This window comes from Oryza brachyantha, chromosome 10 (genome assembly GCF_000231095.2).
Source record: "Oryza brachyantha chromosome 10, ObraRS2, whole genome shotgun sequence".
Taxonomy (NCBI): domain Eukaryota; kingdom Viridiplantae; phylum Streptophyta; class Magnoliopsida; order Poales; family Poaceae; genus Oryza; species Oryza brachyantha.
The window spans coordinates 365615-379898 of record NC_023172.2 but is presented as its reverse complement, the minus strand read 5'-3'; the positions used below and the strand labels follow the sequence as shown (position 1 = coordinate 379898).

The 14284-nt window shown below is 39.7% G+C and overlaps 1 protein-coding gene across 3 annotated transcripts; it reads left to right on the top strand.

Moving 5' to 3' along the window:
- The first annotated feature begins 259 nt into the window (after positions 1-259).
- Positions 260-8983, top strand: LOC102707710. Of its 3 annotated transcripts, XM_015841882.2 has the most exons (9): positions 260-439; positions 2657-2953; positions 3171-3430; positions 4839-4980; positions 5193-5564; positions 5866-5997; positions 6499-6627; positions 6731-8518; positions 8621-8981. In XM_015841882.2, the coding sequence occupies exons 1-9, from the start codon at positions 344-346 to the stop codon at positions 8783-8785; spliced, it is 3381 nt and encodes a 1126-aa protein (XP_015697368.1). In that variant the 5' UTR covers positions 260-343; the 3' UTR covers positions 8786-8981. The 3 variants fall into 3 exon arrangements, with proteins under 3 accessions (XP_015697368.1, XP_006661595.1, XP_040383989.1); XM_006661532.3 differs by having other exon boundaries at positions 6731-8983; XM_040528055.1 differs by lacking the exon at positions 260-439 and having other exon boundaries at positions 2692-2754; positions 2849-2953; positions 6731-8983.
- Positions 8984-14284: the final 5301 nt, after the last annotated feature.

The window sequence follows — 14284 nt, the reverse complement described above, 5'->3', positions numbered from 1 at the left end:
CAGACGTATAATGAAAAAAAGAAAGAAAAAGAGAGAAAAACAAGACATAAGCAGGAAACATGAAAAAAGGAAATGAAATTTGGTTTGTCTTTCCCTCCCAAAAATCCAAAGCCGTCCCTCCCGTCGAGTAGTCGTCTCTCGATGCTTTCATTATATATTTATTTGCTTTATAAATAATATAAAATATATATAAAGAAGAGGAAAAGGAAAAGGAATAAATAGGGGAGGGGGGGGGGGGCATTTCGGAGAGAAGAGGAAAGAAGAGAGCAATACACAGTCTATCTGATAGAGGGAGGGGAGGCGCCGCCGTCAGATCCCGACCTATGGCCTGACGCCCCGCGACATGCCGCCCATGCTTGCGGAGGCGCCGCCGCCATCCTCCTCCTCCGCGATCTGGTCGCGCCGCCGCGACGACATCACCTTCGACCGCCTCGACAAGGTACCCCCCTCTCCCTCCCTGCTACCTAGCTGGACGGACCCTCGATCGGATCTCGGATCTGCCCTCCCACCGGACTTCCTCTTCCCTCCTACTCCTAGGTAGAGGTAGAGTTAGAGTACTAGTATTGGATTCGATTGCTGCCGGATGATGATTATGCCACCGCCACGCTTCCCATCTTGCTTACTGGATTCGATTGCTGCTACAATCTCACCGCCCTGCACCTGCAAGAGCTCCCCCATGCCACTCTTTACTAGTTTTATTCGCCACGCCAAACCGGCTATGCTTCATTGCTCTCATATGCACACAATGTTCACGCCACCTGCTAACTGAACAATTCGATTCGATTAGTTTCTTGTCCTCTTTGGAAAATTGGCGCTGTTACCTCTGTTGCTGCTCAGCTAGCTCACTGGACCTGCCAGGACAACCTCAATTCTCAAGACTAAAGTATGGCCGGCTGCCGATCATGGAATGTTACCAGCACAGGTTCTCTTGGGTCCATCTCTGCATTGTCCGGACCTAGGGCTAGGGGTTTATGTGTTGTCCCTGCCTTGTGCTTCTGATTACTACTCAAAATTTTCACCTGGGATAGGATTGTAGGTGTGTAGTTTTTCCTTCCTTGATCGCCCTCTGCATTGGATAGGATTTCCCTGTGCTGAAATGTCCTCATTATAAGCTATCATCATGACTAGACAGTACAACTGAACCCAAAGTAGTGCACTGATTTGTGCTATGCGTGTCTGGAGTTCTGCCCATATGGCTTCGTTCTATTATTCTGCACTTGGCAATTGATATTTAACTAGAGCATTAAATGCGATGATTAATTCCCCTATAATTGTGGGTTTGCCTTTTAAAGAGAAAATCAGCAATTCAATGCATGACAAAGTATATGGAGTATTAAGATAAGGTTGTCCAAACTATTCTCCCGATATCTCAGTAATGCTTATACTTTATAATGTAAGGGGTAGGTTCCATTTTTTTTTTTTTGCTTCACCTTAAATTAGTGTTGGAGCTTGTTCTTTGTTCATCTATCCTCTAGGACACCAACATATCATAACAACGTAGAAATTTATCTTTCTTTCCTGAAAAAAACTCAGCGGTCTCTAACTGCTTTGGTTGGATCTTATGCACTAGATCATTGTAATCTTCTATTGAAGTAGCAATTGGTAAGTTGTGTTCTACAATAATGAACCTTAATTCTTTATGTTTCAAATGATGAAAACTTTCCTACCATCCATTTCAATTTACCGTGCTGTAGATTAAGTTAGCATAGCCTCAATAGTACTAAGAGTGGATAAGACATAGGCTGGTGGTAGGAGCAAAATTGACCTTCTTTATTCCTAATTCCTTGCCATCTTTATATGTGTTCATTATGGTTCATACATATGAGGTCATTATGAGTTGATGAAAAAGGAATTTACCTTGCAACTCACTTCCTATCGTTCTATGGAAAAATGAGGAGATTAACCACAATTCTGAACTTGTCTCTCTTTGCCATGAATGCTCTTTATAAGCAATCTTATAAAATAATCTAAAATTTGCAGACCCACCACCTGCTTTGTTTTTTTTATTTGCTAGAAATGTAACAATTTGGTAGTCTATATCTATATTAAAATTTTGACCCTGTTTTGTGAAGTGTCACCTGGGCATCAGGGCGTCACATCCAGCTTGTCTGTCGTGCGTGAAGCATCCGGCTCCTGTAACAAATCACATGAAATCAACAGGGCCACGGTCAAACTCCTGTACGAACAGGGGAAATCGAATGCACACGCATGGGAAATCACTGTGTGCTCTTATCTGCTTTTTACGTGGCTCCACTTTGCTGCTTGTATGCCTTATTGGCCGTGTGGTCCAGCTGTGCTGCTTGCACCTGATGTCCATGTGGCTCAGTTCTGCTGCTTTGTTTGCCATGTGGCTCTGTTCTGCTGCTTGCACGTGCACACCACTTCCCCTAGGTTTTCTATCAGTCTGGCCGCATGTGTGCCACTTCTCTTCGGTGCTTCTGTGGCACATGAGACAAGAATTGGCAGCAACGATGTATGCACTACAAAATTTTGTGACATTGCCTCACCTTATTGCCTTAACAACATTGATTTTGATCTATGTCATGTGTAGCTGATGGCTACTTGTTGTGTGTTTTAAATTTGTTATTGAAGTAATTGCATTTTTAAATTTATAATTTACTAATAGAACTGACCATTTGTTGATGTGATTTTCCAGTTCTGGAGTGCCTTATCGCCTCAGGCACGGCATGAGCTCCTCAGAATCGATAAACAGACCCTCATTGAGCATGCTAGAAAGAATTTGTACTGTTCAAGGTGCAATGGGCTGCTTTTAGAATGTTTTACACAAATAGTCATGCGTGGGAAGTCACTGCATCAAGAGGGCTCATGTGAAATAGATAATGTTCAGGACCTATCAGTTCATAACTGGGGGGGGCTTTCAACAACAAGAGAAGGCATCTTGACTCTTCTTGACTGCTTCATAAATGCAAAATCCCTTCATGTTCTCCAGAATGTAAGCCTGAATAACTTGTGGATTTGTACTTTTTTAGAAAGGCATTTATGTATTTGTTCTTTGGTTGTTAGTTCAGCAACTTATTCAACAAACTTCACCTGCAGTTTTCTCTAGACCATGCTTGTTCATTTAAGAGAACATTCACATGGTTCTTGATTAGGGTGAGTAATTAAATCATTCTGAATTTTTCCAATTAATTTAGTGCTATTTTAAATAGGTATTTGACAATGCACGAGCTAGGGAGCGTGAACGGGAAATGCTTTATCCTGATGCATGTGGTGGAGGAGGAAGAGGATGGATTAGCCCAGTAATAGCTAATTATGGTAGGGGTCATGGAATACGAGACACATGTGCTTTGCACACTGCACGCCTTTCTTGTGATGCTCTGGTGGGTTTCTGGTTTGACCTGGGTGAAGAAACTAGATCATCTCTTCTACGGATGAAGGAGGAAGATTTCATCGAAAGACTTATGCATAGGTGAGAGCGACTGGGTACTGTTTCTTTGATACAAGTTCAAATGATGAAATTTATGCACAGTTAAACTTGAACAAATCTATCTAGCTAGACTAAGTTTGTGACAGCCCAAACACTTTATTTGCTTTCCCCATCAAGGAACCAGCTACTGCCAAGTGCTAATGGAAGTATGCATTCATCAATTGCGATGAAATTGTCTTTTACCCCCTCCATTCACAATTATGTGGTGTATTTTTCTAATGGTGTTTCTCACAAATGTAGGCCATATCACATTCCAGTATAAAACAGGTGTACTGTTCCCTCCGTACACCAATCAACATCCAGCTTCCTACATGCATGCATTGGATATAGTGCTTAGACCTAATGTGTTATGGTCAATTTATTCCTGTGTAAAAACCCCTCCTTCATATCAAAATAAAATGTCTCCTACATATGTGAACAGAGGGAGATCCTGTATTGGGAGTTCTTGGTAGTTGCAGCTTCTCATAGAATCTCCAGCTCCACCCCCCACCCCCCCCCCCCCCCTCCCACCCAAATTATGTAGATTCTAACAATCAGTAGCTATAGAATCCAGAAAATGAACTAAAAGTCAAAAGCTGGAAAACCTAGCTATTCTAGATTCTCACCAGCTGCTTCTTACAATGTCCAGCTCCCCAAACAGGGCCAGAGTATTTTTGTCAGATTGGTTATTGATTTGCACCTTGATATGTGATGGGTATGCCTTTTGAGTTTAAAAATGTATGGGGGATAGTGGAATATTATTAGTCTAAATTTTTTGGACTGGTTCTACTTATTTATTAAGCAAGAATGCATCGGCACCCTGCAAGAATCCAAAGTCATTTCCATTGGTTACAAATGGTCGGATTTTTAAGGTTCCTGTAAGTGCTACTTGGTGTGGTCTTTTCTCTGCTTTGGTGGAAGTCATCTTATAAAAAGGCACCTATCAGCAGGCACCATTGAATGTTTCTTGATATTTTACTGTGATTCAAACAGGATTTTTTTTCCTTGTCTTATTTGAATAGTTACTGTTTACTAGCAATGGCCAAAGTTGTGTTGTGAGGATGACTACATTTTGATGTGCTCTTCATTATCTGGAATTTACGTAAACTTTTGGTCTTCTATGTTCCGAGTGACTTCATTTCAGTTGGTATATGTTGGATGGTTGTAATTCGTGATTGAAAGAATGTGTAAGATGCTTATTGTGATGAACTAAGTTTTGATGTGTTCTTCATTATCTGGAATTTGTGTAAATTTTGGTCTTCTATGTTCTGAGTGACTTCATTTCAGTTGGTATATGTTGGATGGTTGTGACTCTTGATTGGAAGAATGTGTAGGATACTTATTATGCTTCTCACAGCCAGTTTTTGTGTGTAATTTTTAGCTAACTGTGTGGATGAACATACATTTGCAGGTTCGACAGCAAGAGATTTTGCAGAGACTGCCGACGGAATGTTATTCGTGAATTTAAGGAACTGAAAGAATTAAAGCGCTTGCGTCGTGAACCTCGCTGCACTAGCTGGTTCTGTGTTGCTGACACGGCTTTCCAGTGTGAGGTCAGGATGCTCCAGCTTCTTTCAATATTCACTCTCAAAGTTGTTCTTTCTTTCCTTTTCCCCTCTTGGCATACCCTCAGATGGTAAAACCATACATGGGGAAAACCATGGCAAATAAAATTTAAAAGGACTTGCATTCCCATTTTTAACTGCATGATACATTACACTAGTTTACCTATAGGTGGTTAACTTCTGGCTTTTAATATTTTCAGGTGTTTGAGGATGCTGTTCTAGTTGATTGGCGCCAATCTTTCTTGGATCATGACAGATCCTATAATCGTTTTGAGTGGGCTATTGGAACAGATGAAGGAAAATCTGATATACTGGGATTTGAAAATGTAGGAATGAATCGGCAAGTCCACAGGAAAGGCCTTGATCTTGACCAGTTTGAAGATTATTTTGTTACTTTGAAAGCATCGAGTCCAGATGGCAGCTCCAGACAGTTCTGCGTGAAGGCACATGCCTTGAAGGGCCAATCATGTGTTCATCGCAGGCTGATCGTGGGGGATGGGTTTGTGACAATTACTGAGGGAGAAAGCATTGAAAGTTTCTTTGAGCATGCTGAAGAAGCTGAGGAAGAGGATGTAAGTTGTTCCTTTCTTAAGGAACTAGCTAAATACCTGTGCTTTGGTACGGAGAAATATGAATTATACGCATGCTAGTATTGTTTGGAACTTGTTTTTTATAGATAAAAATAGAACCAATATATAGGACTATTTTGAAACACTATAGTTGGTGGATGGCAGATGCACTGCCACCACCATTACCTTCATTTTTAGAATAGTATAGATAAGATAGGATGAACAGAACATCTGTTAACCCATGTTGGAATTTAATAATGTTCTGCCAATTCATATGGTCTGATTTGTTGACATACATGAGCAGGAAGATGATGCTATGGATAGGGATGGAAATGATCCTGATGTTGATGGTGCTCATCCACAGAAGCATGCTAAGAGTCCTGAACTTGCGAGAGAGTTTCTTTTGGATGCTGCTACAGTTATATTCAAAGAACAGGTAGAGTATACAATGCAATTTATGGTTGCTAATAACCCAAGGAAGCACATGATTGTCTGCAGATAGAGCAAGCACTTATTGAATGTTATGGTCTGCAAGCGAAGTAGAACTGTCGTTATATACAATATCCATTTCTTCTGTTTTGTACTAAGATGTTTTAGCATACGATCTATGGTTTCAGTGTTCAATGGAAATACGACATGGTATTCATTCTTCTGTTTTATTTTTCAAAGTGATTTTGTCTAGGTGGATATTTTTCCCTCAGATTCATCACAGTATAAGTAATATTAGTACCTTTAGAATAAACAATGCAGTTAATTCACATGGCAACACACATTCTTAACTATTGCAATAGGTGGTACTTGCCCTTCAATGTACCAAACATTCAAATGGTCAGGATAGTGAGCACAAGTATCAAGCTATCCATGTTTCCTTTTGTTAAGAGAATCAAACTTAAGCCGGCAGCATCATCTCATGTCAAATATTGTTTTCTGTTTGAAGGTTGAAAAAGCTTTGAGGGAAGCCACGGCACAACAAAATGCACACAGCGTATTTGTGTCCCTTGCATTAAAACTGTTGGAAGAGCGGGTTCATGTTGCATGCAAAGAGATAATTACATTGGAAAAACAGGTAAGCTACACATACTTTGTTGTAGAGGAGAGAGGGAGTAACTTTTGTTATGATTTTTGTGACTTAATCGACGTATACTAAATTCGATTAACTTGTCTTATAGACCAAGCTTCTTGAGGAAGAGGAGAAAGAGAAGCGTGAAGAAGAAGAGCGCAGGGAGAGGAGGAGAACAAAAGAGAGAGAAAAGAAGCTTAGAAGAAAAGAACGGTTGAAAGAAAAGGAGAAAGAAAGGATGCCCGTTCAGTCAAAACCTTCAAATGATACTTTGTCATCACCTCTGAGCTACTCAGCGATACCAGTTAATGATCAGTCACCAGACATTTCCCACTCTGAATACCCAGCTAGCGATGACGAAGATAGTGTTGTGGTCACAGAATCATTCTCTCCTGATACCTCTGTTGATCAATCCCTAACAAGCAAACCTGATGGACTGAACGAGTTCCGTTGCAGTACAACACCGGAACTTATTCCATCAGATTGCAATGGCACTTTCATGTGTGAACAATCTACATCCTCAAGGAGGAAACTCAGATTTAGAAGGGATTCCCTTCAAGAACAGAGCACTGGTTTTTGGTATGAAGATTGCCAAGATGACCAAGGGGCCATTGGAGATATTCACTGGCAATCTAGGGAGAGAGCAAGGAATGCTGGTAGAGGTTGTAACTCTGCATTTGGTGCAAATAACCGAACAAGAGAAAGGTACGAGTACAACGCCTGCAGTTGTGGCCAACAGGAAGATTATAGGTACTTTTCTTCAACAGCTAGATCAAGTAGGGAGATGAAGATGTCCAGGAAAACAATAGTTGAGAAGCCCAGGTTGCAGTATCGCCGGTGCTATCCATTGGATAGCTTCATAGTGTCAAAAGGAAGCCGTGTTGGCAGTACATCAAACAAGAATGTGGCTCCAAAACAAGTATGGGAGCCAATGGATGCTAGAAAGAAAGCTAGCTTAGGGAGCTCAAATGATGCTTCTGAAACAGTTGATGGTGCTGATGGATCCAATCAAATGGTATCTTCAAAAGATATCGTCAATAGCAATCAAAATCATAACCTGGAGTGTGAAGTGCTAGCTGAGGCTTGTTCTGATAGAGCTGGAGAAGCTTGCAGATCAAAAACAGATCAGCCACGTGAAAATGGTGAAAATAATCGAGATGCCTGCAATGATGAACCTCTTGTGGTGAACAAGCCAGATTGCTGCCTGGCAAAAGATGGTCAGATGCCAACCATGACCAGTTCAGATAGCTCTTCATGTCTAAGTGAGGGGGACAGAGATAGTAGCATGAGCAGCACCACCTCATTGAGTGCTCAGAATCCGGAATCATCATCTACTTCCGATTCAGAAGGATCTTCAGAAAGGAATAATAGCAGCCCAGGCAATCTGCCAACCAAGAGTGGTTCACGTTCATTACTTGAGATGTGTGCAGGAAATGGTTTCAGAGAATACCAGCCACAAAACATTCACCCTCCTGATGCTAATCAATTTGGGTTTGTTGCGACCCCATTCCAGGAGCAGCCGTTACATCACCAAAAGGTTCATGCAGCACCATACCCATCAACCTTGGTGGGTTTCCATAATCATCACATGCCAGTTGCAACAAATGGATACTTACCGTACCACCCTCAACCTGGACATTTCTACACGAACCCTGTCGGATATGGCATGGCTGGAAACCAATGTGTTGACTTCTCAATGCAGTACAGTAATGTACATCCTTACGCAGGTCCTGAGTTTGGTTTTGTACCTGCACAGCCAGTCCACAAGACTCCGGTGAGCTTTAACACCATGCCACCAACTGCGCTCTTCAGAAATGGAGCGCCAGCAGTGATGAATCCTGTCATCGTAAAACCAGAGAGGCAACATCAGATTGCCCTTACTCCTGAATCAAAGCAGGTGGGTCCTCAGAACGGCTGTTCAGAAGACAAGAAGCCGCAAGATGCCTCTGCGCCTTTCTCGCTGTTCCATTTCAACCTTCCCATATCCTCTCCTGCCCAGGTGTCCCAGGCATCATCCAAAGACGATGAGGCGAGTGGAGGATCTATGGCGTCGAGAACATCAACTCCAGCAGGTCAAGCTCAACCCTGCTCAAGGGAGGAGACCAACATAAAGGAGTACAACCTGTTCTCTGCCAGGACTGGAGTCAAATTTTCGTTCTTCTAGACAACAGACTCAGCTATTATTTGGCACAGCACAATACATAGCGAGTGATTTGTATTCTCCAAAAAAGAAAACAAAATAAGGTAACTCGAGGTTTTTACTGTCTTTCCCTCGAATATTTATTTCTTCTTCCGTTTGTTTTGGTTGCACTTGTGTGTAAGGAAAATTGCAAAGATAGAGTGGTATAGTTTCTAAATTTTGGAGGTTGTAATATGTTTCTTGTTCTGTTTTCCACTCTGGTGCCTTTTTTTTTTGTCTTTTTCCACCGTATGTTTGTTCCAGATTTTCAGCAAAGCTGGTACATATAAATTGGTGGGTGTATGCTGTTGAGATGTATTATTGACATATGATAAACGGACGCATCAAGTTGAGTTGGTGGGTATATAGCCAGTACCAACCATCACACAAACTTCGATTGATCCATGTTTCTGAAACTCATAAACCAATTTAAGTTGAGAACTGCTGTTGTTGTTTTTTTTTTCTCTTTTTTTTTTTACCTGGAAATCGAAAACCTCTGCTACTGTGGCAGGTCATCGATCGCCATGAAAAAATATGCATAAATATGACCTATATGCGGGCGTAAAGCATTTGTAGTGGATGTAGGAGAATGGGTAAGTTGGACCAAATCAAAAACTCGCTTAGAGCAAGTTTAATACCCTTCTTTTCATATTATATGACTTTTTGGACTTGACTAGATTTATATGAATGCTAATAAATATGGATACATATAAAAATATATACATGATGAATATAGGTAAGGTCTAAACATCTTATAATCTTATAATATAGAACAAAGGGAGTAGTATATACTTGCTTTGTCCCTGCCTCCATCTACTTACATTTTTGTTGATAAAAAGATGTGCAATTGTCGGAGTGTCGACCACTTGCACGGGAGATCGAAGGACCCCTTTTATGTTTGGCCTAGGGAGCGTGGGAGAAATCACGAGATTGGATATGGTGGGCAGTGCAGTGAAAGTGTGGAGAAATCACAAAAATAAAGCAGTTTTATAGGTCTGGATCACGTGGAGGTGTAGTACTTTACTCCTACGGGTGTTCTTTCGATGGTTTTTTTTTTTGAAATACAAGTTGGGTGAATTCAGGATGGAGTGTCCAATCTTGGCTTTTTACCACACCGAGATCCCATCCTCCTTCCCGTTGGATTAGGTCATCCTTTCATAGTGTTAAGTTAATAACAAAGTGACCTTTGGAAAGAGTGGCTATAGGAGCCTATTAAATACTTCTCATGTCTTATGAGGAAGCCATTAGTGAGCATACTATGTCCCTGCCAACAGGACGAGTGATGTGACTAACAACATAGAAAGTCTATGGGTGGCCTATGGGGGCATATCAACCCTCCACACACCATATACTTAAGACGGAGATGGAGTAAGTGGGTTCCTAGTGATACTATCGAATCTTTCACCAGTGGTCCCACCGGGTCGGTGATGAAGGACAGCAGGTAGTCGTTTAACCGACCTATCGCCATTTATAAGCCATCATGAGCGAGGATGATGATGATGATGGATTTGATGTGACCAAACAGAGGCGCCCCTATTTTTCATGTTTGCTCAAGGAATGACAAAAATCTTTTCATCACTTTTATTATTGTTTCGTGGGACAAACAATCCGGCGCTTGCATGTGCCTGACACTGTGGGTGCACAGTATTAAATGTGACCCATCCTTCACCTCACGGTAATCTCCTAATGCCCCCTCTCTCTTCTTTAGTGGAGTATCACAATAACGGGTGATGTTTGCTTGCTCTCTGAGGGGAGGGGTCGGAATGGTTTGACTTCCCTACAAGAGGTGTGCCCTAGGTCATGAGGCACCACGAGTGGCTAGTGAGGCAACCCTAGTTTTAATTATTGTGTATTCCCCTATTTAATCCAATTCTTTCCTTCTTAGTCTCCAAGTAGTCACTTATGACTTATATTGGGATAAAAGTTTTAACCAAAATGGTCACTTATTTTTGAATGGATAGACGGATGCTAGCTCAAAAACTTCCTCTATGAACAAATACATATGTGAAGAAGATGCGTACTAGAGCTGGTATCACCTTTGCACAAGCATCAGATTATTTTTTTTTAGTCAAACAGGCTACTACATCCGGCTAGCCTCTATCAAGCTGCCCAGCAAATAGGCTAAGGGTGCGTTCGGCGTCACCTTTTCCCAACTTCTACTTTATTTTTCACACACACGTTTCCTAGATTATAAAACAGTGCATTTTATGCAAAATAAATATGTAGAAAAGTCACTTTAAAAATCATATTAACCCATTTTCCAAGTTAAGACTTAAATAATCATGTGCTAATCTATAACTCTATTTTGTGTTGGAGAGTGAAGTTCCGAACCTTCTTTCTCGAACACAGCTTAAGTCACTAGTTGGCCCTGTGGGTTGCATGAGAGCTTGCAATAGAGTTGGTGAAAAAACAGAGCTTGTGTTTCTTTGTCCTTAATGTTATCTCTCCCTCTTTCTCTCTACCATAAAAATGAGGTGTCAATTTATACATCTCCTCGAGTAGGATTAATTGTGTCTAATCATAGGTAAAGCTTTTGTCCAACAAATTCGAAAAGGTGTCAAAAAAAGTTTCAGAGAAACTCCAATAGCCTCTACATCCATCTCTCCATACCAAAATTTAGCAAACATAACAAAAATTGTTGCTACAACAAACTTACCGTTCAGCAGGCCAAATGGGTAAGTAGGCTAGCCAAATGTAGCCAGGCAATCCAGCTGGCCATCTGACAAGCTATCAATTACTCCAACTACTTTTCCCTCTGCGACTCTTCCTCCCACCACCTCCCACATACCTGCAACTACAGGTTGTTGACATTGTCACCATTGGCAATCAATGCCGAGCTTGCCAGAGACCACTAGGGAGCTTCCATCCAACAAACACAACTAGTAGCAAGATGACAACATTGAAAACCCCAACGAAGTTGACCTCATTGGATGACCTTCACCATACTTACCTTCTCACCATCCCTCTTCCTCCTCCCTACCAAGTTGAGGTGGTGCCTGATGCAAATCCCTTCCGCCTCTTTGAGTCAAGGCATGGAAGCAAAGGTAAACCTCCTGCATTGGTGCTATATGAACATAGGAGAATCTCGCTCCACCTCTCGCCACCTTCCGCATCGACGTCACGCTGAGGTGGCCACATATTCATTGGAGCAGGGGGAATCGAGGATGGTGGTTGCTGCCCAAACTCGGGGCTGGTGATCAATTGCCTGCCTCCGCCACTGCCATACCTCAAGAACTCTGGCCATATCTCCAGGATGCCCGGTTGCCGGCCTCTGTACTCCCTAGCCACTGGTGTTGTGTATGGTAGGCCGATGAGGTGGACAATGAGTGGGAAAAGAAAAGAGATAAGATTGAGAAGCAGAGTGCTAAGGCACTAACATGTGGGGCCTATAAATTTTGGAGAGTGGGAGATGGAGAGGACATTGGATGACATGCAATTTAGCGAGAATATCTTTGACTAACTTGCTAAATAGACGAACAGAGAGCAAGATTTGAATAAGATGTTGGAGTTGCTTTGAAAAAAATGTAAATTTATTAATGAACGGTAAAGTTTACAATTTGAGAAATGCATGTGTGACAACAAGAGGATAGATATCCCTCTTTCTTGGGAATGCGAAAAAGGAAAACATACAATAGTAGTAGGGTAGGAAAAAAAAGTAAGAGCAACAGTAAAAGGATAGAATCTGATGTATACCCCTGCCTTTTCCTAGTTCCACGATTTGTCACTAACTTTGTTCAATTATATAATATGCCATCAATTTTTGCCTAACTTTTATGATTTTACCATCACCGTCCAATTAGCCTATGTTAGTGTTGTATGTTTTTGTTCTAATGATTGAAAAACCCTTATGATAAAAACTTCCAAAATTTGGCCAAAAATTCTGAAATTCCAAATTGTAAACATAAAATTACAAGGCATCCAAAATTTGTATGAAAACTTACAATTTGATATTTTGTCCAGATTTTGGAAGTTTTTGACCTAGGGTTTTTTTTGTTACTGGTATTATACGCGTGCTAATGCTACAACTCAATTTAATAATATAAATAAAATATTATACATTTTTTAGATGCAATATCATACAAACCAAACATTCAAAATTGTTTGTCTATCAAGCATTTGCTAATATGATTAAACCAACTCAAACAAAATAGCAGTAAGCCATCAGTTAATAGGGACCACAATAACTTTACATAATTAATTATGGGTTCAAACACATTGTAATAAATTGTAAGTTTTCAAGTTTGGACGGTAACTGCAGAACTTGCAAAGGCCAAGTTTATATGCTAATTTCATAAACATCGTGATAACAAATTGATACACTAATTTTGAAATCACTCCAATATCAAGCTAACAGATTGCAAGGATAGTTTTAATTAAATAATTTTTCACATTATCTAATATTAACATAAAATTTCAACTCTATAAAGCTAAATTTAATGAAAAATCACTTTATACAAACATGAGTTGCATCAAATACAACCTTCCTTCTTCTTATAAAAAAATAAGTTTGTTGATGTTTGTATATATCAAAGAAACAAAACAATTGTACAACTCTCAAATAACATGTAATTCAAAGCCTAAATTTATTATAAGTTTTAAAAAAAATTTCACCATGTCTTCTTAAGTTACATAAAAAGATATTTAAATCAAATATTAAGTGATCATATAATATATAACAAGTATTTATTGAATAAGTTCTTTGTAGTTAAAAGGAACATATGACAATTTTTAACAAAAGTGAAATTACTAATGATATTTTTCAATAGTTATGTTTACAGTTTGTCATTATCAGGAGGTGTACATATCTTCAAATGATTTAATAAAATTATCTATGGTGATACATCATTTGACAGCTGAAGAAATTTACTTATTTTACCTAAAAATATGATTTTAAAAAATATTTCTAGAACAACAAATACTCGTTCCTATTTACCAAAGATTTATCCGTGTTATTATTGTTATAAGTTTTACTATTTGGGCATCCAACAATCAGCCTTAATCGATCTTATGATTAGAACAAATGTGGCATGGCGTTGAACACGAACTTCATTAACTTGGTATCATTGGCAGTGTTTTAATGGTGTGATTAAAAAATTGTTATTGAATTTTGATTCTAAAGTTATATATTGCATATTTGTAGAAACTTTATGGTTAAAAATTATATATTATTTTTTATATAAAGTCCAACATATAGAAAGCATGTTCCTTGTTTTTAATTGGAAAGATAATTTATAATATATGGAAACTCTATAGTTGGTATGATAATTTATAATTTACAAAGTTTCTGATACATATATGGAAGTCTGCATAAAAAGAGATGGAGTCCGTCCTAACCGTCCGATCTTAAGAAGACGATGTTAGCCATCGGATTTGAAGAATGGTGAATAAATGATGTACAATGAGTAATACATGTTTATGCAATATAGGATAGATTAGAATAAAAAAGTATGGTCCTAACGGAGACTAACTGGATGACAATGATAA

Excerpts from the sequence above, each read along its gene's own strand:
- LOC102707710 (XM_006661532.3), top strand. The coding sequence starts at position 344 with ATGCCGCCCATGCTTGCGGAGGCGCCGCCGCCATCCTCCTCCTCCGCG. Across the intron at positions 440-2,656 it reads CCTTCGACCGCCTCGACAAG|TTCTGGAGTGCCTTATCGCC; the intron begins GTACCCCCCTCT and ends GTGATTTTCCAG. Across the intron at positions 6,628-6,730 it reads TAATTACATTGGAAAAACAG|ACCAAGCTTCTTGAGGAAGA; the intron begins GTAAGCTACACA and ends CTTGTCTTATAG.